The sequence below is a fragment of the Podarcis liolepis genome (genome assembly GCF_965112155.1).
Source record: "Podarcis liolepis genome assembly, chromosome: W".
Taxonomy (NCBI): Eukaryota; Metazoa; Chordata; class Lepidosauria; order Squamata; family Lacertidae; genus Podarcis; species Podarcis liolepis.
In genome coordinates, this window is record NC_139568.1 from 3,202,876 (window position 1) to 3,228,416 (window position 25,541).

The 25,541-nt window shown below is 46.3% G+C and overlaps 1 protein-coding gene across 1 annotated transcript in view; it reads right to left on the minus strand.

Moving 5' to 3' along the window:
* LOC310697808 (inositol polyphosphate 5-phosphatase OCRL-like) overlaps positions 1-23,688 on the minus strand; it is a gene marked incomplete at both ends in the record, with an annotated part of 70,653 nt that extends 46,965 nt beyond the window's left edge. Inside the window, 1 exon segment of the mRNA XM_083484440.1 lies at positions 23,239-23,688. Coding sequence (XP_083340566.1) covers positions 23,239-23,688 — 450 coding nt within the window.
* Positions 23,689-25,541: the final 1,853 nt, after the last annotated feature.

The window sequence follows — 25,541 nt, forward strand, 5'->3', positions numbered from 1 at the left end:
TTGCCTCTTGCCTCTCTCATCTTCATCTTTCGAAGAAGCAGGATGCCCTCTTGGCTCTCAGCCAAGAGAGGACGATAGGACTATCTTCCTATAAGATAGATTCTAAATGTATTTTACCTTTTTAAGCCTGTCTGCCTTCTGGGATCATATTGTGAACAGAACGTGAGTAAACTCTTTTATACTTTTATAAAGACTGTGTCGTGTCTTGTATTTTAAGAGGGATCAAAAGGGGGAAATTACCAGAGTAATTATTATAGAGGTTCTAGCGAACCTGGGCAGATGTTACCGTTGCGAACTTAAAAGGGGGAATGTTATAAAATCTGCTGATATTTTGGGAACTTGTTAGCACAAGTTGGATAAGGATATAATCTCACAATATATCCTCTCCTGCACCCCAGAACATTCCCACACATTCCCCATCAATCAATATTGGGCTAAAAGCAATAGAACACAAAGCTACATGCACCTAAAAACTGGTTTTGAAATAGCCTTGGTCTTGCCTAGTCCCTCAGCCTTGTGAGTTTGGGAGCTAGTCTGCAAGGGTGAAAATCTAATGGAGGATTCCATTGTTGAATTAACCAAGCAAGGGTCATAGTTGCCACCTATGTACCTTGTGGTTGCTCTGTGCCAGAGGGCAAATGAGGGTGGGCCTCCTCCCTCGCCTGGCTGGGAATGAGAAAGGAAAAGGTCAGAGTTGTGTGAGAGAGCTGGGCTGGAAGTTGGCAGAAGTCACAGAGAGAGCGCCATGCCTGATTTCTTCTTGATTCGAAGGCTGTAACTGGAAGAAGCAAGACCTTCTGGGGTGTTAATGCTGTGAGCCTCTCCATCTTGGGCTCAGGTTGTATATGTGTGTGAATAAACCATATATCATAAAGACACCACAGTCTCCGCTGAGCCTCATTCCAAGGAAACTTGCTCTAACAACCTCACTAATTTAGCCCCTTCAGTCCTTTATTCTAGTTCCCCTTTCCATGCCGTACCATGCAAGGCTTTGCCAGTATTTTCAGGGTCATCTTCCACCACAATTTAGGGTTGCCATATGTCTGGGGAAACCCGGACATGTCCTCTTTTTGGGGACCAACATGCCTATCTGGGCGATTTTTTACATTTTATTTTTTTTTTATAATAATATTTTTTATTGCTTTTTTTCCAAGGTCAGAATACATCATCCATAATACATCAAAAGCGATTTTACAAAAAGAAAAAAGAAATTAAATAAAAGAAAATTCACTTTTTCAGATCTTTTTTCATAATCAACTGGACTTCCCCACATCTTCCATCCCCTGCATTCTTTACAATAAAAAATAAACAGCAAATTGATACCTTGTTTCATGTGTTTTTGTACTTTCATCTAATTATATACTCTAAAATTTAAACTTTTCACAGTCATAACTTAATTTCCATCATTTTCAAATCTCAATACTGAAGCATGTTTTTCCCAAAACTTAGCAAATTCTCAACATTCATATAACTTATAATGTTTTTGTAGATAGTCCTTAAATTTTTTCCAATCCTCTTCCACTGCCGCTTCTCCCAGGTCTCGAATTCTGCCAGTCATTTCAGCCAATTCCATGTAGTCCATCAGTTGCGTATGCCACTCTTCCAGTGTGGGTAACTCCTGTGCCTTCCAATATTTGGCTATAAGGATTCTTGCTGCTGTAGTTGCATATAAAAAGAAAGTTCTATCTTTCTTTGACACTCTCTGGCCTACAATACCCAGGAGGAAGGCCTCTGGTTTCTTATGAAAGGTATACTTAAATACCTTTTTCAACTCGTTATAAATCATTTCCCAAAAGGCCTTCACCCTCGGGCATGTCCACCAGAGGTGGAAGAATGTTCCTTCAGCCTCCTTACATTTCCAACATTTATTATCAGACAAATGATATATCTTTGCAAGTTTGACTGGGGTCATGTACCACCTGTACATCATTTTCATAATGTTTTCTTTTAAGGCACTACATGCCGTAAATTTCATACCGGTGGTCCATAACCTTTCCCAGTCTTCAAACATAATGTTGTACCCAATGTCTTGTGCCCATTTTATCATGGCTGATTTAACTGTCTCATCTTGAGTATTCCATTTAAGCAACAAGTTATACATTCTTGAGAGCACTTTCGTCTTAGGTTCAAGTAGTTCTGACTCTAATTTTGATTTTTCCACCTGGAAACCAATTTTTTTGTCCTTTTTAAAAACCTCTTGGATTTGGGCATAATGTAACCAATCTCGCACCTTGTTTTTTAGTTTTTCTAAACTCAGCAGTCTCCAGTTATCTCCGCATTTTTCTATTATCTCGCAGTATTTTGCCCAGCCAACCTCCATATTAAGTCTTTTTGGGGCCTTTGCCTCCATTGGTGAAAGCCACCTCGGAGTCTTGTTTTCAAGTAAGTCTTTGTATTTGGTCCAGACGCTAAATAAAACTTTCCTGACAATATGGTTTTTAAACAATTTATGACTCTTTACCTTGTCGTACCACAAGTATGCATGCCATCCAAAAGCATTATTGAACCCTTCCAGATCCAGGACATCAGTGTTTTCTAATAAAAACCAATCTTTCATCCAGCAGAAGGATGCAGCCTCATAATATAACCTTAAGTCCGGCAGGGCAAATCCCCCTCTTTCTTTTGCATCTGTTAATATTTTAAATTTTATACGGGGCTTTTTGCCCTGCCAGACAAACTTCGAGATATCCTTCTGCCACTTTCCAAAACATTCCACTCTGTCCACGATCTGTAGGGTTTGGAACAAAAACAACATCTTTGGCAATACATTCATCTTTACAGCTGAAATCCTTCCCAACAAGGAAAGTTTTAATCTTGACCAAATTTCTAAATCCTTTTTAATTTCTGACCAACATTTTACATAATTGTCTTTAAATAAATCCAGATTTTTACCAGACAAATTAACCCCCAGGTATTTCACTTTTTTAACCACATTTAACTCCGTTTCCTTCTGAAACCCATCAATTTCTGAAGGTGTCAAGTTTTTTGCCAGAACCTTAGTTTTTTGTTTATTCAACTTAAATCCCGCCACCCGACCAAACTCATGAATTAGTTCTAAAACTCTTTTTGTGCTAGATTCTGGCTCCTGTAAAGTTAAAACCAGATCATCTGCAAAAGCTTTCAGTCTATATTGTTTTTCTCCGACCTGTATTCCTTCCACCTGCTGGTCCTTCCTGATCAAATTCAGCAACACCTCCAGGACAGAAATAAATAACAGAGGTGATAGGGGGCACCCCTGTCGTGACCCTTTTTCAATTTTGAACTCTTCTGTCACCACATTGTTCACAATCAATTTAGCTTTTTGTTCTGAATAGATTGCTTCAATACCATTTTGGAACGCCCCTCCCACTCCCATCCCTTCCAAGTTTTTCTTCATAAAATTCCAGGATATGTTATCAAAGGCCTTCTCAGCATCAATAAAAATCAAAACTGCTTTCGTGTTCAAATTTGTCTGTAGTAACTCCAAAACATCAACAATATTCCTGGTGTTATCAGACAAATGCCTACCAGGGAGAAAGCCTGCTTGGTCTTTATGAATTACTTCGTTTAAAACTTTTTTCAGTCTATTTGCCAAAATATCAGCAAAGATTTTGTAATCCACGTTTAGGAGTGAGATGGGACGGTAGTTCTTAAGTTGAGTCTTTTCAGATTCCGATTTTGGTATCAAAGTGATGAATGCCTCTTTCCACGATTCTGGTGCCCCCTTCCCTTCCATAATTTGGTTGCATACCTCCATTAGTGGCTGGGCCAAATATTCCTTCAATGTTTTATAATATTTGGAGGTAAGTCCATCTGGGCCTGGGGATTTGCCTAATTGCATATTCTGAATGGCACTTTCAATTTCCTGTTGTGTTATTTTGTAATTCAGGGCTGTTTGTTTATCTTGTGTTAGTTTTTTCAGGCCATAGCTTTTTAAAAATTTGTTTATCTCAGTCTCTACTTGGGGTCCTTGAATAAACAATTTTTTGAAGTATCTCTGGAAACACTTTCTAATTTCTTCTGGTTTCTGAATACATTCTCCTTCAACCTCCAGATTGGTAACAAAGTTCAATTTTTGTCTCTTTTTCAGCTGCCATGCCAGCAGCTTCCCACATTTATTTGCCGATTCGAATGATCTTTGTTTCATCTGTTTAATTTTCCATTCAACTTCTTGATTTATCAATTTCGCATATTGTGCTTGATGGAATTTTATTTCTCTTAAAACTTCTTTTGATTTTGGATTAAGTCTCAACTTTTTCTCTCCGTCTCTTATCTTCTCCAAAATCTTGTCCTTTTTACCATTCCAGAGTTTTTTCTTAATAGTATTCTATTGTATCAGGAACCCTCTCATAACAGCTTTACTCGCGTCCCAGATTATTTTCTTTTCCACCGAAGTGTTTAAATTTATTTCAAAGTAATCTTTCAACGTTTTTTGGGCCTTCTTCACAATCTCCTGATCTCTAAACAAAGAGTCATTCATTCTCCATCTGAAGGATCCAGCTGGTGTAAGTCTCAAGTCTATTTTCAAAGCATTATGGTCGGAGCAGGTTTTGGGGCAGATCTCTATTTTTTTAGTCTTAGGTGCCAGTCCTCTAGATATCCAGATTTGGTCGATTCTTGTCCAAGATAGGTGGGCCTCAGAAAAGAATGTTCCCTCTTTGCCTAGAGGGTTCTTTGTCCTCCAAATATCAATCAAGTCCATATTGTCTGTAAGTTCGAAAAAAGTCTTTGGTAGTCTGCCATCTTTGGTCAGGTTTTGATTTTGTGACTTATCCATGTATGTGGAGACAACCCCATTCATATCTCCCATCAAAATGATGTTAGTATAGTCAATATGGTCCAGCATTATCTCATGCAGCTTCTTATAAAATTCCGATTTCCCCTCGTTTGGTGCATAAATTCCTACTATCAAAAATTTTTCTCCTTGTGATTGTATTTCAATCGCCAAAATTCTTCCTTGTTCATCTTTAAACACAAACTTTGGTGCTAGGCTCTCCTTTGCATATATCACTACTCCTCTTTTTTTAACCTTGTCTGATGAAATAAATTCTTGGCCTAGTCTCTTGTTAATTAACACTCTCCTGTGGAGCCTGGTCACATGTGTTTCTTGAAGGCAAATGACGTCTAATTGTTCTTTCCTCAATATGTGAAAAATCCTTTTCCTTTTTTCGGGAGAATTCGCGCCGTGAATGTTCCAACTAAAAAGCTGCAGAGACATCCTGGATCAATTTATCAGCCAATGGGGGTGTCTCCTTTGTCGTCTTTGTCTGGAGGTGGAACCGGGTTAAGACCAAACGAAGGGGGTGGCCAAGCTCCTGCCACTCCCTTCCGTAGGTCCTCCCCGTGGTCCTTCAGGAACTTTTCTTGCTCCTCTGCTGTTCTGATTCTTACTTTTTTCCCTTTCAAGTTGAAAGATAGCCCTTGAGGAAATTCCCACCTGTAAGGAATTGTGTTGTTTCTCAGTAAGCCTGCCAGGTCTTTATATGTAGTTCTTAAATCCAGCAACTGTTTTGGTATATCTCTGAAGATTTCTGCTGTCTTTCCCTGAATCACCAATGAATTTTTGAAATGTAGGCCGAGTATATTATCTTTTTCTTGCTAAGATCTCAAAATGATCAAGCAGTCTCTTGGTTTGTCCTTCTTGGCCACTCTTCCCAATCTAAAAGCGGTGACAATTTTAAAGTCCTTCTCTTCTGCCAGACCCCAGAACTTGGATATTTCTGCTGTCAAAAAACCAATCAGATCTTCTTTTTCTAGTTCTGGGATATTTCTAAGCCTGAGATTGCTTTCCCTGTTTTTCAGTTCCGCCATGGACAGGTACGCTTGTTGTTCAGTAACCTGTCTGCTCAGTGGTCTTACTTCCCCTCTTAATTCCTCTATCCTCTTTTTATTTTGGTCTGCTTTCGTATTTGCTTCCTCGGCTAATTTTCGATTTTCTGTTATAGTCTTTTCAGTGTTACCTATTGCCTGTGTATTTAAAGCAACTTGGTCTGTCAGTCTATTAATTGTAGCTGTCACCTGGTCAAATTTAGCCGCTTGTTCCTCAAATTTAGCCGCTTGTTCATCAGCTTTCTTATTTAATGCTGCCAGCTGGTCCAATATTTCTTTAGAGACAGGGTCTAGCCCTCCTGCAGCCATATCCCCGAAAGCTGGCTGTTTGGGTTGTCCTTCTTGCAGACCTGTCACAATTGGAACAGATGATCTACGTGGCTGCACAGGCAGCGTTGATTGCAACAATTCAGTCTGTTTTGCTTTCTTAGCAGCCCTTGTTTTTGCTCCACCACTCATTCCACAGCTGTCCAAGTGTCAAGGTCAAATTGTAAATCCCATGGGAAAAGCAATCCAAAAAGTAAACATCCAAGCGTAGAAGTTCCAGAACAACCAGCAGTTCTCAGAGACTAATAATTCCACAATCCAGCAGGGGGAGCTCCCCAGAAATTAGGAAGAAGGATGGAAAATTTCCACCATTAAGTTCCCAGAAGAAAAAAAAAAAGTTAGGTAAAATCCAAAACAGGGGGGGGGGGGAACCCACCAGATTCACTTTTTAACTGCAGAGAGTAAAAGTTCTTTACAAAGGTGCATGCAACAGTTCCTTTTTCATAACTTACAAAGTAGCCCATTGTGACTTTACGTTTTTATATACAGTTACCGAAATCTGATGTTACTTTGTATCCAGACAGCCCGAGAGCTGGGTTTCGTAACTTTGTAATCCACAAAAAGTAGAGAGAGAAATCACAGTCTCTGACCGCTTATAATACAGTTTTAACTTTTCTTTAACCTTTAAACAATTAAATCCGAATTTGCAGGGTATATTCCAACTTCTTTTAAACTCCTTTCAACGCTTCCGCTTTAATAAGTCTTTGCTCAATACTTTAAACAGAGCCGGAAGACTGACTTCCTTTTTAGCGTCTCCCGCTTTCAGCCGAAATTCACAAATTTGAGTTCCAATAAAGTCTCGGGTTTCTTACTCACGAGTATGTTGTTTCAGATCAGATGTTCAAAGAAGAAAGGTCAGCGCTCATCAGCAGCAGCCGCACGGCTTCACTTCCGCGGAAAGAGCGATGGATTCACAGCACCGCTACCCCCTCCACGTTCCGGAGCCCCTTACGGGGTCCCTTCTTCGTTTCCGAGGTCGCTCCTGGTGCCCGCCGAACCCCACGGCCACGGGCTCACTCTACCCGTGGTTTTTCTGAATGGGTCGTCGCTGTGCCGCAGCGCACGACCCTTTTCCGCGGAGCCCCTCTTCAGCAGCTGAAGAGGACCGCCATTGCCGTTTCGCGCCGCCTCCGGAAGTGATTTTTTACATTTTAAAGGAAATGTCCAGGTTGAGGGGGAGGTGTTGGGGTCTCAGGCTCAGGTGGCTCGGGAGTGGGCTGCTCTGCCCGTCATGGCCCCTGCCAGCCCGAGCTGGCGAAAGGGGCATGGCAGTGGCGACCCCGCACACCTCTTTTCCCAGCTCAGGCTGGCAGTGCCTCAGGCTGTCCTCTTTTTTTGCTCTTGTACCCTCGTTTTCAAACAGCTTAGTTCTTGAACGTTTTGGCTCCCGGAACTGATTCCATTCAACTTCCAAGGTACGACTGTAATCACAATCAAAACAACAACCACCCAGTAACCCACAATTGGATGGCCCCATTGGGTTCTGGAATTATGGAGGGATGAAAAACTTATCACATTCCACTTTCTCTACACTATGCGTGTACCCCTGACCGTGTCCTCCCTTACTCATTTCCCCCCTAAACTAGAAAGCCCCAAATGTTTTAGCTTCTCACCTGGGAGTTGCTCTAGCCCCGTGATAATTTTGGTTGCCCTCTGCTGAACATTCCTGCCCCCCCCAAGCTCTGCCTTCAATGCAAACGTGGCAGACAATGCCTTCCCTGCAGTTGCACTGCCAAAAAAGTTCAGTTTTACTTTTAAGGACAGGAAATTCTCCTGCAGGCCATCTGTGCTAAAGAGAGGGTGCAGATATAACTCTCCTTGTTTTGGACCACCCAATTTGCATAAAAAGAAGACAAGATTAAAAGTGTTGAGTTTTCCCCACCCCATGGAAAAGGAGCAAATGAAAAATCCTCTCCTGAGCTGTGGCTGCTACTTTCTGAGCATGAGAGATGAAAAGGGCCTTTATGGATTTGGCAAAGTCAGCATTCACAGTTCGAGAATCACACTTGGCTCATGACCAAGGGTGTCCAAAAATAGCAAAAGCCAAACTTTGGGCTCAGAGTTGAAATGCTGACGTTCCTCTTCTCTATGGCCTGCTGGTCAGCGGATGCCTTGACCAAGACCTGGTTGTCCAACTTTAGACCTTTCGCCTACACCTGCTGTTCTGGGCTATGAAACAACAGCAGCAATTCAGCCCTTGGCTCACTGCATATCATGTGTGCAACCACAGAACCAGGCTTTGGGCTGCTTTGCCTCTGACTTACTTTGCAACATCCTCTCCCTCCAGAGGAATCTTGCTTTGAACAAAAGTAACCCACACTGGAGGATCAACTTCACTTTACTTGACTAGACCCAGTGTTGTAGTGGGCTGCGGGGGCACAGGGGCAGTTGCCCCAGGCACAAAATTGTTAGAGGTGCACAATTTCAGCACCTGGTGCTGCCTCAATACAGCTGCACGCTTCCATCACTGGGGTCTGATGACAACGGCTTGTCCATGCGATCAGGTAAGTGACCTCTCCAGACAATGGGATGGCTCTTCTTTTCTTATCTTTGTGGCTGTGATCCCCTGGGTGATGTGGATGCCATTAGGCAGTCGAATGCGCATGCATACTCCGTCTGTTTCCCTCCCTCCTACCCCCTCCTCCACGTGGCCCCGGGAACTGGCAAGCCATCCTATGTCTCTGACTAGGCAGAGCTCTGGCACCCTCCTACCTTGGTGGAGTCTACCTCTTTCCAAACCTGAGCAATTTTATCTGCAAGAAAACTCATGACAGGAGTCATCACAGGAGATCTTGGACTCTGTATCAGACCCTGATGGCAAAGGTGGTTCTGTTAGACTATGAACCACCTGAAAGAGTCTCCTGGTACTGTTTTCACCAACAGATCACAGCGCCAGGTTTAGACCGCAGCGCCACCCGCGTCCGTCCTGCACATCCATACCCTGGGGCAAGTCTGGGGATGGGCTCTTGGTTTCTCTGGCAAACTCAGTAATTGTCACCTTTGGGCACTTCCCTGGGTGTACACGTGTCCTCACACTTGAGGGATTATGGCGGGAGATAGAGGGGGAAAGAGTCCTTTCCTTAAGGGCAAGAATGGCGTTGGAATGGAGGGAATTGATGCAGGGGGTGGATTTTCTGAAGTGAGGGGCTTTTCCTAAGCCGGCGGTCCATCAGGGAAGTGTCTTGACAGATTTCTTGCAACAAAGGATCACTTTTGGCAATAGAAACCAGTTAATGGGCTTTTGATGGACTGAGTCCATTGTTCTCTCAGCCGGCGGCCACTCAGGAGCTCAGTCAAGCTGGCGAAGCTCCGCTGCTCTGCAGAACGGAAACAGGCAGCGGCACAAGAAAGATTCACTAGAGGCCGCTAAGCGCTATTGGCTAGCTGTCCAAATCCGATGCTTTTGATTGGTCTATACGCAGCAGTATGTAAATACAGAGTTCATTCCCAAGTCCCCGTTCATATTGATACAGTTTCATACCAGAAAGAGGGAAGCAGGGTCTTTCATTAATAAAAAAAGATGTGGTGCTTGGTGCGACAGGGGAAGGAAAGGGCTTTCTCGAGCTCATTGTCTCGCGCCCTAGCTATGTGGAGGGGTTTCTGGGGAAGGTGAGATCCCTAGCGAATTTCCCCCTCGGAAATTCCGTATAGCATATTCTTAAAAAAGAAAAAAAGGAAAAGGAAAAAGGAGGGGGGGGAGAGAAAAGACTGAAAGGGAAGAAAGGTTTCCTCTGTTCCCCTCCACTCTTCCAAAAGAATTCCGAGCTGAGGTGCAGAGCTCTTTCCTCCCTTGTGACCTCCCCACCCTCCTCCTCCTCCCTTCCACATAACTGGCTGTGTCACCTTGCCTGCCAATCATACCTCCCTTTGAACTGAAGCAGAGTTCCATCCCTGTTTGTGCCAGTTCTGGAGTCTAAAAGCCTTCCTACCCACGCAAAAATGCAACTTTCATTGGTCTGTTTGCTACTGGACGTGGTCGCCAAGCTTGGCAAAAGGGGTTTGTTTTTTTCTTTTGGTTTAAGAAGCAATAGCTCATTTGCTTGTGAGTGTGGGAGTCTGCAATTCTTGGTGTTCCAGGGCTTTTTGCAAGTTGGAGTTGCCTCCAGTCCAACCCGGATGTCAGAACAGTCCTTCTGGATTAGACCAATGGATGATCTAGTCCAGCACCTTGTTCCCCGTCGTTGCCCAGCAGAGGCTCACAACAAGCCCATAAGCAGGACCTGAGTGCAATGGCCCTCTCCCACTCATATTCCCAAGCAGGGCCGGACCTCTGATGAGCCAGAGTGAGGCAGCTGCCTCAGGCGGCCGATGCTGAGGTGAGGGGATTGAGCTGGGAGTGGCCTGTGGCCTGGCCTGTACCCCTACGTTAGCTGACTGCTCTCAAGTGCAGGGAAAGCTCCTGTCCTTTCCAAAGTACTTGGAAGAAGATTCAGCAGTCAATCCAATTGGCTTCGGTACAGGAAAGATATTGGGGTGTTTTACTGCTTTGGATGTTTCAATTTGCTGGCAGCGCCCAGAATGGCTGGGGCAACCCAGTCCGATGGACAGCATAGAAATCTCAATGTTGAATTTGTCTGATTTCCTTTCAGAGCCATTCAAGTTGGTACTTTTCAGCACCTAGGGGTGTAGTGGCATCTGGACCATGGACCTCTCAGCTGGTGACTTGTGGGAGTCAGTCTGCAGCTCACCACACCTCAGCCAGTGGGATGTATCACCAGAGATTACAGAACCCCAGCCGAGTCTTCAGAGATGTCCTGCTCTCAGCAGAGCAGCTTCTTCCAGAGCAGTGGCGGAGCAGGGTGGGGGCGCTCCGCACTGGGTGTCATCCTGCGGGGGGGGGGGTGACATTCACTGTAGGCTTGGGAAGCTGGGGGTCGTGGGTGGGCGCTCCCGGCTGGAGGAGGCAGGCAGGGGAGAGGACGGGAAGGAGGCAGGTGAGAAAAGAACGGAGGGGGGCAGGAAGGGGAGAGGAAGGAAGCGGGATCGGTGGGTGCGGCTTTCATTCTGCCTGGAAGACCAGCGCCTACAGCTGGACTATCAAGTGGATTGAAAGGGTCACTTTGGGGGCAGCACTGCAAATGCAGAAGGGATCTTGGCCGGTTTCTAAACAGGGAAAGTGAGTTTCCCTCTGACAAACGCTTTCTGCCTCCCCTCTGCAAAGCTCCACATGTTTCCGCCCCACCCTGTCCTCAGCCAACCCCCCACTTAGAAGCCACTCTTGGGTTATTGACTTCTGTGTGCTTGTGTATCTGTGTCTCCCGTGTGGGGTTCCTCTCTGCGTAAAGTCTTCAAGCTGTGCCTGTGTGCGCCTGACAAATCGGCCCCATTGCCTTTCCCTCGTCAAAATGTATCTTTCCCCCCACCTCCAGTCTCCGTTGTTGTGGGTCCTGGCTGAGAGGAAAAACAGAAGACGGGGGCCATCGGTCAGGGATAGTCTACTTGAGATTCCTGCATTGCCCCAGGGGGTTGGCTTGATGACCCTCAGGGGTCCCTTCCAGCTCCACTCTTCTCTGGTGCAGGCTTGTGCAGAGTACAAGTTGGGTGCAGCCCTCTTATGCACCGCCGGCTCGGGAAGAAGTCCCACTGATCCTGATGAGACTCGCAGGCGAGTAGATTGCTGCTGTGCAGGCCTGCTGTTGAAACCAATGTTTTCCTTTTCAGAGCATGGTGAAATCCCCATGACTAAAACCTCCCCTTCCGTAGTTTCTGTCAGGAGTTCAGCCTACACTTGAGTAGCACCCTGGCAGAGACACGTGCCCAACTGGCATGTTCCCTCCCTCCTGGTCGATTGTTTGGGAGCTTCATAAGCTTGCTTCAGCCCGAACATCACAGCGACCGATGCCAAGCGACACCGGCACACTTAGGGATCCGCAGAGTTTGTGCATCATGCGTGACAGACCTCAGCAACTCAGCATTTTGGCTAATCGACTTGACTTACGTATCAACACACACACGGAGCACTGCAACATGGCTCCCTCTCTCTCTAGCATCAGACAGCAAAGAGAAAAAGAACAAAGGACAATAGTCCCACTTCACGGAACACAGGAACACAAACATCCTGTCGCCGTCACTTCCCACTCTGTGGAGTCAAAACATAGACAACAATCCCATGACTGCAATCATGGAGCTGGAATTCTAACCGTTTCAAGCGCTACCACAGGTTCCGCAGAATATCTGTACTGCATGGTTTACTGTGGCAGCACCTGCCCTTTGGAACTCCCCGCCTCTTGCAACAAAGCACGTGCCTTTGCTAGACGCTTTTCAGGCACCTGCTAAAAGCATTCTTGTTGAGGCAAGCATACCTAGAAGCTTAGGAAGTTGAAGTAATTTTCATCTCTTTTAATATTTTAGCTTTTGTATGTTTTAAAGTAGGATTGTTGATTTTTCTTGATTTTACTGCTGTGGTGGTTTTTTTGTTTTTCGTTTTGGTAAACCACGTTGCAGGCTTTTTAAAATAAATTTTATTAAATAAAGAAGCAATACATAGAACTAATAATAGAAATATATAGGGAAATATATACCCCCCCCTTTTCTTTATTTTTCCTTCTCCTCCTGCTGCTGCTGCTCCTCCTCCTCCTCGTGTTCCTCACCTGAAGGAAAAGCCAAAGAACCACCATTAACATTGGTGCCTGGTATGTGCAACCATATGCTGTATTTTTATTCTTTTTGGCAAGAAAATGGGCACACAAGGAGGCAGCAAACCTTTGTGCCCTTCAGAGGCAGATGCGCGGTCTGCTACTGGTCTCTGGTCTCCTGCGCATGGGGTGGGGGTGGGGGGGAGGCCACCCCTTCCACGCAGCGAAGGCGACCCTGGCATGGCTACCAGCTGCCCACAAAGGCGCACTGAACTGGGCTCCAGACTGTGGTGGGACTCCCCTAACCCCAGCCAACATGGCCAGTGCTCATCATGGATGATGGCACTTGAAACCCATTGGGAGGGAGGGCCATGTGAAGACAGGATTCTCAAAAATACCTCTGGCTTGCGGCTCCTGGAGTGTTTCTGGCAACGCCTGGAGTTTCTCTTCAAGCTCCTGGAGCTTCACACGGAATACTTGAGCTTCCTTAAATACTGTTTCAGCTGCATGCCACACCTCAGCCAAAATCACTGCTTTAACTCAGAAAAAGAAGGGAGCATCTGTGCATGTCATTCCGGTCAAGTTGCACCAAAGTGGGACTTGTTCATCTGAGCTCCACAGGCTGGTTTTTCTAATTGTTTGACTGGGGTTGTTTGTTGGTTTTTCTTTAATTTGGGGCAAGGCCTTTTTATGTGCCCTTTCAATCCCCAAGAGCCAGCACTGTAAATCAGTTTTAAGGGAGTCTTACAACCACAGCTGCCGCCACCCCGAACATCATCAGCAGTTACACATACAGGCTTTTAAAACTTATTTAATATCTTTTTTAAAAAGTTAACCTTGTAATTCCTAAATCATTTTAAACACTTTGAAATACTTTCTAAAATTCTGCTTTTTAACATTTATGTAAACGATGTAATAAAGGAACCCAAATGGCCAGATATTTCCCTGTTTCACTTTTATCCCAGAATGTATCCATTTTGCTGCATGCCAACGATACGGTGTTGTTAGCACAAATGCAAGTGGCTATGAGGCGATTACTAAAGAACTTTGGGAGACTGTGTCGTAACAAAGATTTGAATACAAATTATTCCAAGACAAAAGCCGTAGTATTGGGGGCACAGCCCAGGAAGCAGAAATGGCTCCTAAATGGACAGGCCATTGAACAAGCCAGGCATTTCAACTACAGTGATACCTCTGGTTGCAAACGGGATCCGTTCCGGAGCCCCATTCGCATCATGAGCAGAACGCAACCCGCGTCTGCGCATGTGTGGGTCGTCATTCTGAGCGTCTGCACATGCGCGAGCAGCGAAACCTGGAAGTAACCCGTTCCGTTACTTCCGGGTCGCCGCAGGACGCAACCTGAAAAGACGTAACCTGAACCGAGCGGAAGAAGAGGTATGACTGTATTTGAGGATTTGCTTCTCTGATAGGAGTACTGGGTCACATCAGATGACAGCCTCGGCCTTGAAGGCATCAAGATTGGCACAAGCAATTCTTAGCTTTACCAGAACTGCAGGCGGCAATGGGATTGCCCCTGCTCCGAGAAGATGTACAGTGGTACCTCGGAAGTCAAACAGAATCCATGCCAGAAGTCCGTTTGACTTCCAAAACATTCGGAAACCAAGGCGCGGCTTCGGATTGGCTGCAGGAGCTTCCTGTACTCAATCCGAAGCCGCGGAAGCCCCGTCGGACATTTGGGCTCCAAAGAACAAGCCAAAACATTCGAGTCGCAAGGTGTTTGGGATCCAAGGTACGACTGTATTGGAAAGGGGTCCCCACAGGTAACATGGGGGGGGGGGGAGAACGATAGGAGGGGATCGGGAGAGACAGAATCCCGGAGGGAACGCCCCACCTAGCCCAGCTCCGACCCCAAGTCAATATCACCAGCGGCTGGAGCAAAAGAGCAGAGGAACCACGCACCGGCGACTGGCTGGGGGAAAGAAGAACGCGGCATGGACCCTCCCCAGTGCAGGGGGGCACAGCAAAAACCATGCTTTATTTTATTTAGTTTATTTTCAGTCCATTTCTTATCCGTATTTTAAAGCCCTATGAACCCAGGTAGGCGGCCTGAACCACTGGAGCCCATTTCCTGGAACCGCCACCTCAGCCCTGATCTTGGGACCCGACACCAAGCCCTGGGGGTCCCACGGGAGAATTCAAACTGCCCCTTTTTCTTGTTCCCTTCTCTGTCTCTCTCTCTCCCGCCCCCTTCTTCTTTAGCTATACACACAATCCTCCCTTTTTTATGAATACATTATTACTCATTATTCATCCGTTTCTATTCACTTCTTACTCATTTACTCATTTTCATTATTATTACTTTCTCTTTTTTTAAAAAAAGTTTTTTTTTAAATTTCTCATTAAAGAATTCTATATATATATCTACTATTCCATCCCCACTCCTCCCCTTTTTCTATTTACTTATTACAATGGTTCTTTTTTCTTTTCCTTCTCTTTTCTAAACAAACAAACTATTTTCAGTAGGATTTTTTGTGTTTTCTTTTTCTTTCTTTCTTCTTTTTCTCTCTATCTCTTTTCTCTCTTCCTTATCTTTTCTTTTCCATCTTGTCTTTTGTCTGACACTATAACTTGAATCACCACAGCGACTTTTGATTTTTAAATAGAATTCCATTAGCCTTTACATTTTTAACTTTTGACTCTTATCTGCAAACTCGCAGCCCCACCTCCCCACCTTAACACTGGGAGGGCCATGTCCCCGGAAATTGTGAAGACAGGATTGTCAAAAATACCTCTTGCTTGCGGCTCCTGGAGTACTGCTGGCAACGGCTGGAGGTTTTCTACAGGCTCCTGGACCTTCATAGGCAATGCTTGATCATCCTTAAGTACTGTTTCCGCCCCCGTCTTAGGGCTATTGGGCGCCTTCTTCAGTATTGCAACATCCTGGAGAGGACAGACACTTCCTGCTAGACATTTACTCCAGACATTTGCAGAAGGCACAGAGGCACTGGTTGAAGAAGTTGGGAATGAGCAGACAGTGCTATTGCTGAGAAGGAGCTCCACCCCAGGGTGCTAAAGAGCTCTTTCCCTAGCCTGCAGGTGCCAGAAGGCCAAGCACTGGTGTTGCAGTGGTGGTACTTCAGAGGAGTAGGAGAAAAGGCTGCTCTGGATTCTGGCTATATAAATGGCCTTGCCTGAAGCTGTGGATTGTGCTCTGCATTAGCAGAGAGGCTCTACTTAGTTGCAAATGAAGCACATTTCAGTCATTATAGAAACCGGTGTTTCCATGCAGGCTTGTTCAGGAATTCTGTGAACTAGACAGCCGCTGTTTTAAACTGGCCCTTTTTCTGGCAGGTTAAACCATTAAAGTTGACTTGATTCACTTCATCCGCCAACTACCCTTCTAAGCAACCAGAGCAATTACAAATAAAAGGATCTCCAACCGTGCGCTATCCCTATCTGCAAGCAAGCTCTGCCACAAAGTGGGGGGGGGCCCAGGGGATCCCCTCTGCTGTGCTTTGCCTCACAGCCCCAAAGACAAGCCGTCCAGCTGGAGAAAAGGGGGGAGGGGTGTACGCCACAGAAACGGCCAAGAACACAATGAGGCGTTAAAGCAGACATACCTTCCTCTGGGTGTGCTCCCTCGGGTCGGGCTGTCCCTCTCCTCAGCGGCGGTGGCTGCAGCAAGGTCAGGGCACCCCCCCCCCAGCCAGCATATTGGCTGGCTGGGTTGTTCCCGAATTTAATTAATGTCCCCGGATGTAGTCAGGACCTCCGATGCTGCTTGCTGCCATGGGGTCAGCCATGTTGCAGCGCAGGAAGTCCCCAGGCGTAAATCCGGGGACATTGCGGGGACAAATTTCTGCCGGGGACAGATTGCTGAATCCGGGGACTCTCCCTGGCAACCGGGGACGCCTGATAAGCCTCCTTCTGGCCTTACCTGAGCAGCAAGTGCAGCTTGTCCTGGATCACCGTGGATCCCTTCAGCTGCCATCAAGCTCCCAGGTGTGGATCTGTTGTCCTGACCTGATTCTTAAATAGAATTCCATTAGCCTTTACATTTTTAACTTTTGACTCTTATCTGCAAACTCGCAGCCCCACCTCCCCACCTTGACACTGGGAGGGCCATGTCCCCAGAATTTGTGAAGACAGGATTCTCAAAAATACCTCTTGCTTGTGGCTCCTGGAGTGTTGCTGGCAACGCCTGGAGTTTCTCTTCAATCTCCCAGAGCTTCACAAGGAATGTTTGAGTTTCCTTAAATACTGTTTCAGCTCCTTGCCACACCCCAGCCAAAAGAGCTGCTATCACTGAGAAAAAGAAGGGAGCATCTGTGCATGTCATTCCGGTCAAGTTGCACCAAAGTGGGACTTGTTCATCTGAGCTCCACAGGCTGGTTTTTCTAATTGTTTGACTGGGGTTGTTTGTTGGTTTTTCTTTAATTTGGGGCAAGGCCTTTTTATGTGCCCTTTCAATCCCCAAGAGCCAGCACTGTAAATCAGTTTTAAGGGAGTCTTACAACCACAGCTGCCGCCACCCCGAACATCATCAGCAGTTACACATACAGGCTTTTAAAACTTATTTAATATCTTTTTTAAAAAGTTAACCTTGTAATTCCTAAATCATTTTAAACACTTTGAAATACTTTCTAAAATTCTGCTTTTTAACATTTATGTAAATGATGTAATAAAGGAACCCAAATGGCCAGATATTTCCCTGTTTCACTTTTATCCTAGAATGTATCCATTTTGCTACATGCCAACGATACGGTGTTGTGAGCACAAACGCAAGTGGGTATGAGGCAATTACTAAAGAACTTTGGGAGACTGTGTCGTAACAAAGATTTGAATACAAATTATTCCAAGACAAAAGCCGTAGTATTGGGGGCAGAGCCCAGGAAGCAGAAATGGCTCCTAAATGGACAGGCCATTGAACAAGCCAGGCATTTCAACTACAGTGGTACCTCTGGTTGCGAACGGGATCCGTTCCGGAGCCCCATTCGCATCATGAGCAGAACGCAACCCGCGTCTGCGCATGTGTGGGTCGCGATTTGCCGCTTCTGCGCATGCGCGTGACATCATTCTGAGCGTTTGCACATGCGCAAGCAGTGAAACCTGAAAGTAACCCGTTCCGTTACTTCCGGGTCGCCACAGGACGCAACCTGAAAAGACGTAACCTGAACCGAGCGGAAGAAGCGGTATGACTGTATTTGAGGATTTGCTTCTCTGATAGGAGTACTGGGTCACATCAGATGACAGCCTCGGCCTTGAAGGCATCAAGATCAGCACAAGCAATTCTTAGCTTTACCAGAACTGAAGGCGGCAATGGGATTGCCCCTGCTCCGAGAAGATATACAGTGGTACCTCGGAAGTCAAACCGAATCCATGCCAGAAGTCCGTTTGACTTCCAAAACATTCGGAAACCAAGGCGAGCAGCGAAACCTGGAGGTAACCCGCTCCGTTACTTCCGGGTCACCGCGGGACGCAATTCTCAAAAATACCTCTTGCTTGCGGCTCCTGGAGTATTGCAGGGAATGGCTGGAGGTTTTCTACAAGCTCCTGGACCTTCATATCCAATGCCTGATCATCCTTAAGTACTGTTTCCGCCCCTGTCTTCGGGCTATTGGGCGCCTTCTTCAGTATTGCAACATCCTGGAGAGGACAGACACTTCCTGCTAGACATTTACTCCAGACATTTGCAGAAGGCACAGAGGCACTGGTTGAAGAAGTTGGGAATGAGCAGACAGTGCTATTGCTGAGAAGGAGCTCCACCCCAGGGTGCTAAAGAGCTCTTTCCCTAGCCTGCAGGTGCCAGAAGGCCAAGCGCTGGTGTTGCAGTGGTGGTACTTCAGAGGAGTAGGAGAAAAGGCTGCTCTGGATTCTGGCTATATAAATGGCCTTGCCTGAAGCTGTGGATTGTGCTCTGCATTAGCAGAGAGACTCTACTTAGTTGCAAATGAAGCACATTTCAGTCATTATGGAAACCGGTGTTTCCATGCAGGCTTGTTCAGGAACTCTGTGAACTAGACAGCCGCTGTTTTAAACTGGCCCTTTTTCTGGCAGGTTAAACCATTAAAGTTGACTTGATTCACTTCATCCGCCAACTACACTTCTAAGCAACCAGAGCAATTACAAATAAAAGGATCTCCAACCGTGCGCTATCCCTATCTGCAAGCAAGCTCTCCCACAAAGTGGGGGGGGACAGGGGATCCCCTCTGCTGTGCTTTGCCTCAATGCCCCAAAGACAAGCCGCCCAGCTGGAGAAAAGGGGGGAGGGGTGTACGCCACAGAAACGGCCAAGAACGCAATGAGGCGTTAAAGCAGACATACCTTCCTCTGGGTGTGCTCCCTCGGGTCGGGCTGTCCCTCTCCTCAGCGGCGGCGGCTGCAGCAAGGTCGGGGCACCCCCCCCAGCCAGCATATTGGCTGGCTGGGTTGTTCCCGAATTTAATTAATGTCCCCGGATGTAGTCGGGACCTCCGATGCTGCTTGCTGCCATGGGGTCAGCCATGTTGCAGCGCAGGAAGTCCCCAGGCGTAAATCCGGGGACATTGCGGGGACAAATTTCTACGGGGACAGATTGCTGAATCCGGGGACTCTCCCTGGCAACCGGGGACGCCTGGTAAGCCTCCTTCTGGCCTTACCTGAGCAGCAAGTGCAGCTTGCCCTGGATCACCATGGATCCCTTCAGTTGCCGTCAAGCTCCCAGGTGTGGATCTGTTGTCCTGACCTGATTTTTAAATAGAATTCCATTAGCCTTTACATTTTTAACTTTTGACTCTTATCTGCAAACTCGCAGCCCCACCTCCCCACATTAACACTGGGAGGGCCATGTCCCTGGAATTTGTGAAGACAGGATTCTCAAAAATACCTCTGGCTTGCGGCTCCTGGAGTGTTGCTGGCAACGCCTGGAGTTTCTCTTCAAGCTCCTGGAGATTCACACCGAATGCTTGAGTTTCCTGAAATACTGTTTCAGCTGCATGCCACACCTCAGCCAAAAGAGCTGCTATCACTCAAAAAAAGTTTAAAAAGTTTTTTTAAAATTTCTCATTAAAGTGTTCTATATATATATCTACTTTTCCATCCCCACTTCCCCAGTTTTTCTATATACTTATTACAATGGTTTTTTTCTTTTCCTTCTCTTTTCTGAACAAACAAACAATTTTCAGTAGGATTTTTTGCGTTTTCTTTTTCTTTCTTTCTTCTTTTTCTCTCTATCTCTTTTCTCTCTTCCTTATCTTTTCTTTTCCATCTTGTCTTTTGTCTGACACTATAACTTGAATCACCACAGCGACTTTTGATTTTTAAATAGAATTCCATTAGCCTTTACATTTTAAACTTTTGACTCTTATCTGCAAACTCCCAACCCCACCTCCCACCTTAACACTGGGAGGGCCATGTCCCCGGAATTTGTGAAGACGGGATTCTCAAAAATACCTCTTCCTTGCGGATCCTGGAGTATTGCAGGCAACAGCTGGAGGTTTTCTTCAAGCTCCTGGACCTTCATACGCAATGCTTGATCATCCTTAAGTACTGTTTCCGCCCCCGTCTTCGGGCTATTGGGTGCCTTCTTCAGTATTTCAACATCCTGGAGAGGACAGACACTTCCTGCTAGACATTTACTGCAGACATTTGCAGAAGGCACAGAGGCACTGGTTGAAGAAGTTGGGAATGAGCAGACAGTGCTATTGCTGAGAAGGAGCTCCACCCCAGGGTGCTAAAGAGCTCTTTCCCTAGCCTGCAGGTGCCAGAAGGCCAAGCGCTGGTGTTGCAGTGGTGGTACTTCAGAGGAGTAGGAGAAAAGGCTGCTCTGGATTCTGGCTATATAAATGGCCTTGCCTGAAGCTGTGGATTGTGCTCTGCATTAGCAGAGAGGCTCTACTTAGTTGCAAATGAAGCACATTTCAGTCATTATAGAAACCGGTGTTTCCATGCAGGCTTGTTCAGGAATTCTGTGAACTAGACAGCCGCTGTTTTAAACTGGCCCTTTTTCTGGCAGGTTAAACCATTAAAGTTGACTTGATTCACTTCATCCGCCAACTACCCTTCTAAGCAACCAGAGCAATTACAAATAAAAGGATCTCCAACCGTGCGCTATCCCTATCTGCAAGCAAGCTCTGCCACAAAGTGGGGGGGGGCAGGGGATCCCCTCTGCTGTGCTTTGCCTCACAGCCCCAAAGACAAGCCGTCCAGCTGGAGAAAAGGGGGGAGGGGTGTACGCCACAGGAACGGCCAAGAACACAATGAGGCGTTAAAGCAGACATACCTTCCTCTGGGTCTCTTCTCTCTCGGGTCGGGCTCTCCCTCTCCTCAGCGGCGGCAGCTGCAGCAAGGTCGGGGCACCGCCCCCCCCCCAGCCAGCGGATTGGCTGGCTGGAATGTCCCCGGATTTAATTAATGTCCCCAGATGTAGTCGGGACCCCCGATGCTGCTTCCTGCCATGGCGTCAGCCATGTTGCAGCGCAGGAAGTCCCCAGGCGTAAATCCAGGGACATTAATTATATCCGGGGACATTGCTGGGACAAATTTCTGCCGGGGACAGATTGCTGAATCCGGGAACTGTCCCTGGCAACTGGGGACACCTGGTAAGCCTCCTTCTGGCCTTACCTGAGCAGCAAGTGCAGCTTGCCCTGGATCACCATGGATCCCTTCAGTTGCCGTCAAGCTCCCAGGTGTGGATCTCTTGGCCTGACCTGAATATAAAAGAAGTGATTTTACATCTCCATTCTAACATGAAACGAAAGCCCAGAGCCTGGCTTCATGCTCCCCCTCATCTGGAATATGGTCACTTCCAGCCCCCTCCCAGCCCAAGGATCTCCTTGTAGAGGACTGCTTGTATGACAGAGAGGGTTTCTGTGGAGTGCTGCCTCCTTCTGCTGGTGCAAGCTGTTTCTCCAGCTGAAAAATGCTTCCTGGTAGATTGGAAGTGGCCACCCCTCTTTCCCCAACCCATTCCATATGCATCCCGACCCCAACTATCAGGATTTGCCATCTGGCCTGACTCTACAGTGCTGCTGATACACAAGATAGGCAATAGCCTGCCACTCACTAACCTAACTGCAGCCTTGCAGGAAAAGAATATAAGAGCAGCCAGAGATTTTGTAGTCCAGCCTATTCACATAATAATAATAATAATAGTAATAATAATAAATTTTATTTATATCCCGCCCTCCCCAGCCGAAGCCGGGCTCAGGTCGGCTAACAACAATAAAACAGTACAAAAGTACAGCATAAACAACACTCTAAAATCATTCATTATAAAATTAATTTTAATTAATTAATTAATTAAGCAGACCAGTCCCCTGCAGCACACACCCTCCTACTCAAAACCAAGTCAGCTCACCGCCATAAACTGGGCCTCTTTCTCCTGCTTCACTTCTGAGATATTTCAGGGCAGGCTGGATTAAAGTCGGCTCACATTCCTGGCAAGGCTGTTTTCGTCCATGGAGTTTCTTCTATGAGACACATGAGCCAAATAGCCAAGGAGACAGTTTTTTAGCTGCCTGTCATTCATACACTTTATACTGAAAGGATTTCAGGGGCAGATGCTCTTTTTCTGCATGGAGGGTGGGGGTTTCCAAAGGGGCACTATTCAGACCTGCATTCATGGCTTATGAGTCGTAGCCGTGTGACAACTGCACATCATGCTGATGTGTTGAAGGGCTGATGTTGCACTTCCAGGTAGAAGAGCTCGTTGGCATTATTCTAGGCTCTGTGTCAATTGACTTTGTGACATGATGGGGGGGGAGTTCTTATTTTTAGAGTATTTACCTGCAACCTATTATGTGGGAATCTCAAGGTACTTTACAACTAGGTCCGAAAATAGGCAAACATTGAAATGCAGCAGAATAAACAGGCCTACAGTAAAAAAATATCCTTCAAGTCCCATATTGGCTGGCAGCAGCATCCCCCCAAATCCATGATGGATAAACACTTTCCCCACATGGAGCAGAATTGCACCCATGTTGGCAAAGGCCTCCTTTCTAGCAGGGGGAGCAGAGGCTGCCCCCACCCACTGCTCTCTTCTCCCAGGCATCTGAAGAGACAAACGGCTCCCCTTCTCTACCTGTGTGCCACAAACCTGAATTGCAAGACAGTTCCCACTTTGGGGCAACAGGGAACAAACATGCAGAGGACGAGTTTTGAGGCTCCCCCAACAAAGACATTTCCCTGGGCCCACCTGCCAGCCTGCTGCTGGCTGGCTGCCCACCCACAGGAAAACGGCACAATTCTCCCCACCAACAGGACATAACAAGAAGATGGGCACTATAACATAGGACTTCCAAACTTGTGAGTTCTGATGAGCCGCTGCTGCTTCCCCAGTTTAAAGGATGGCAGCTCAGGTTAGCCATTAAGCTAGAAGGATGGGCTGTCTGCCTTCTTTTGCCTTCCACCTCACGACATCCTTCCCCAGCCTGGTGCACTCCAGGTGTTCTGGGGCTCCATCTCTCACCAGGCCCAGGCGGTATGGCCAGGGGTCAGGGATGGGGGCAGTTGTCCAAACCAGCTGGAGAGACTCAAGGAGGGCATTACAGCCTCAAAGCCCTTTCCCTACCTCTCAATCTGGACTTACCTGGCCTTGCCCCTGGCCTCCTTTAGCCAGATCAGCTGTGCTCGGAGCTGGGACAGACCCCTCTGGAGACTTAGAGGTAGAGGAAACAGCCTGGGTCCCCGCAAAGGTGATCACACTTTTCCTACTCCCAGACTGCAGGCTAGAGAACGTCGCTGCAACGTCCAGAGATGGGAGGGAAGCACTTTGGCCAGTGCCATGGGGCCTTTCTTCGGAAAGCTGCTCAGGGACCTGCAATGGAGCACTGCCCAAGGAGGAGGAAATGTGGGAGGCCTGCTGGGAAGGCTGCTGGGACCCCGACGCTTCCTGGCTAAGGGAAGCAGCTCTTCCAGTGGTATCTCTGGGAACAGAGGGCATCGAAGTGAGCTGGCAATGAGAAGGCTCAGCCAGGTGGCAGCCGGAGGTCTCTGGGGTCGCACCCAGGGATGTGTTGGGCAAACTTTTCTTCTCCATTCTGTGGACACGAAGGCAAGTCTTCTGACCACTGTACCAGCTGGTTTCAAAGGCTATTTTTTATGAAAGCTTGAAAAACCAAGAAAACACAATATACAGAAATCAGTGTCAGATATCAAGCATTTTGAAAACATAAAAATGAAAAGAAACAGAAGACGAAAAGCTTTCTTCTTTGTTGCAAAGTAATTCCCAAGAATAAGCCCAGAGTAGGTAGGCCTTTTGACTCCTGGGGAAATCACCGGCAACTTCATGCCAAATGCAGCAGAGGGAAGGGGCACAGGAGCTGCTATGAAACAGACGATCCTCAAATCACAGCTGTTTGATACAGGGATGGAATCAATCCTTTTGCTTCAGTAAAAACCTCAAGGGCCGTAGGTTGTGCTTAAATGAAGTGGATGGTGTTACAAAGGATCTCAAAATGAAACACTGTTTTTCAATTTGAAAACTGTTGAATGATCTTTACCTATCCTGGGAACAGTACATGAAGAACTACATGAAGATGATGTACAGATGGTATACAACACCAGTGCAGTTAGGGAAAATGTACAAAACTAGTTCAAATATATGTTGGAAGTGTAAGGAAAAGGAGGGAACATTTTATCATATGTGGTGGGAGTGTAAGGTAATTAAAACATTTGGGGAAATGATATACAATGAATTGATGAAAATGTCCCATTTAACATTTATTTAAAAACCCGAGGCATTTTTGTTGGGGATTGTAGGGAAAGATCTGCCAAAAAAGTTGAAAAACATCTTCATGTATGCGACAACGGCCGCGAGAGTTCTGGTTGCGCAAGGATGGAAGACTGAAGAAACCCCAACTAAAGAATCATGGCGAGAAAAGTTGATGGACTATGCAGAAGTGGCAAAATTGACATATAAGCTACGGAACAAGGATAACTGTGACTTTAAGGATGAATGGGAACCTTTCACAAAGTGTCTGAAGACGCAACAAAGCAAATTGGACTCCTTGGCAGGTTTTGAATAAACATCCACAATTTTTTTTTACTAATAATAATCAGCTAAACAGTTTGAGGATCTATACAACTTTGTAACATGCAGAAAATAGCAATATTAGAGAAACCAAAGACTGCAACTGAGGGAAGTCGGGGGGTGGGGTGGGGGTGGGTTCTGGGGGGTAGGGGAGGGAGGAAAATGGGGGGGGGAATAAGGATATGTTTTTGGATAATATGTCTTGTTATAACTTTGAATATTTTTATTTTTTAATATCCTGGGAACAGTACACCACAGTGGTGGGCAGTTCCACAGACCCTCCTCCTCTGCTCAAAATGCATACAGACCCATCTTTGCGCGGGGAAGATCCAGACAAAAGGAGTCTGTTTTCACAGTACCCGCAGAGGGGTTTAGACGGCTCCATCCTCTTGCCTCCCCCGCCCCCCCCCCCCGATCACTGTTTCACTGTGGAAGGCGTCTCAGACCTGGGTGGAGCAGCCACAAATGACAGGCAAAGAGACAAGGTCCTGCCCAGATTCAGGCTTCCTCATGATCGTGTGGAATCTGTACATGTTTCTGTTGACGCTTCCACTAGTGATTTATCTGTACAGGATCAGACTTCATTTCAGCCAACCACATATTTCCTCTTCCCCCGACAGCATACTAGAGTTCATATGGATTTCAAAGCATGCTTTCAGAACTTGTATGCTTAGCTTTAAACTCCACAAAATTAGCCTATGGCTAGGATGCTATTTATCAAAGTCTGTGCCCATTAAAATATGGTCAGATACAAGTATGCTTTCCCCCTTGTTATACAATTATTATTTTTAAAATTGCATTCAACCATTTACTATTTAAACAGCTTATACACCACATGACTATAATCATCTCTGAAGTGA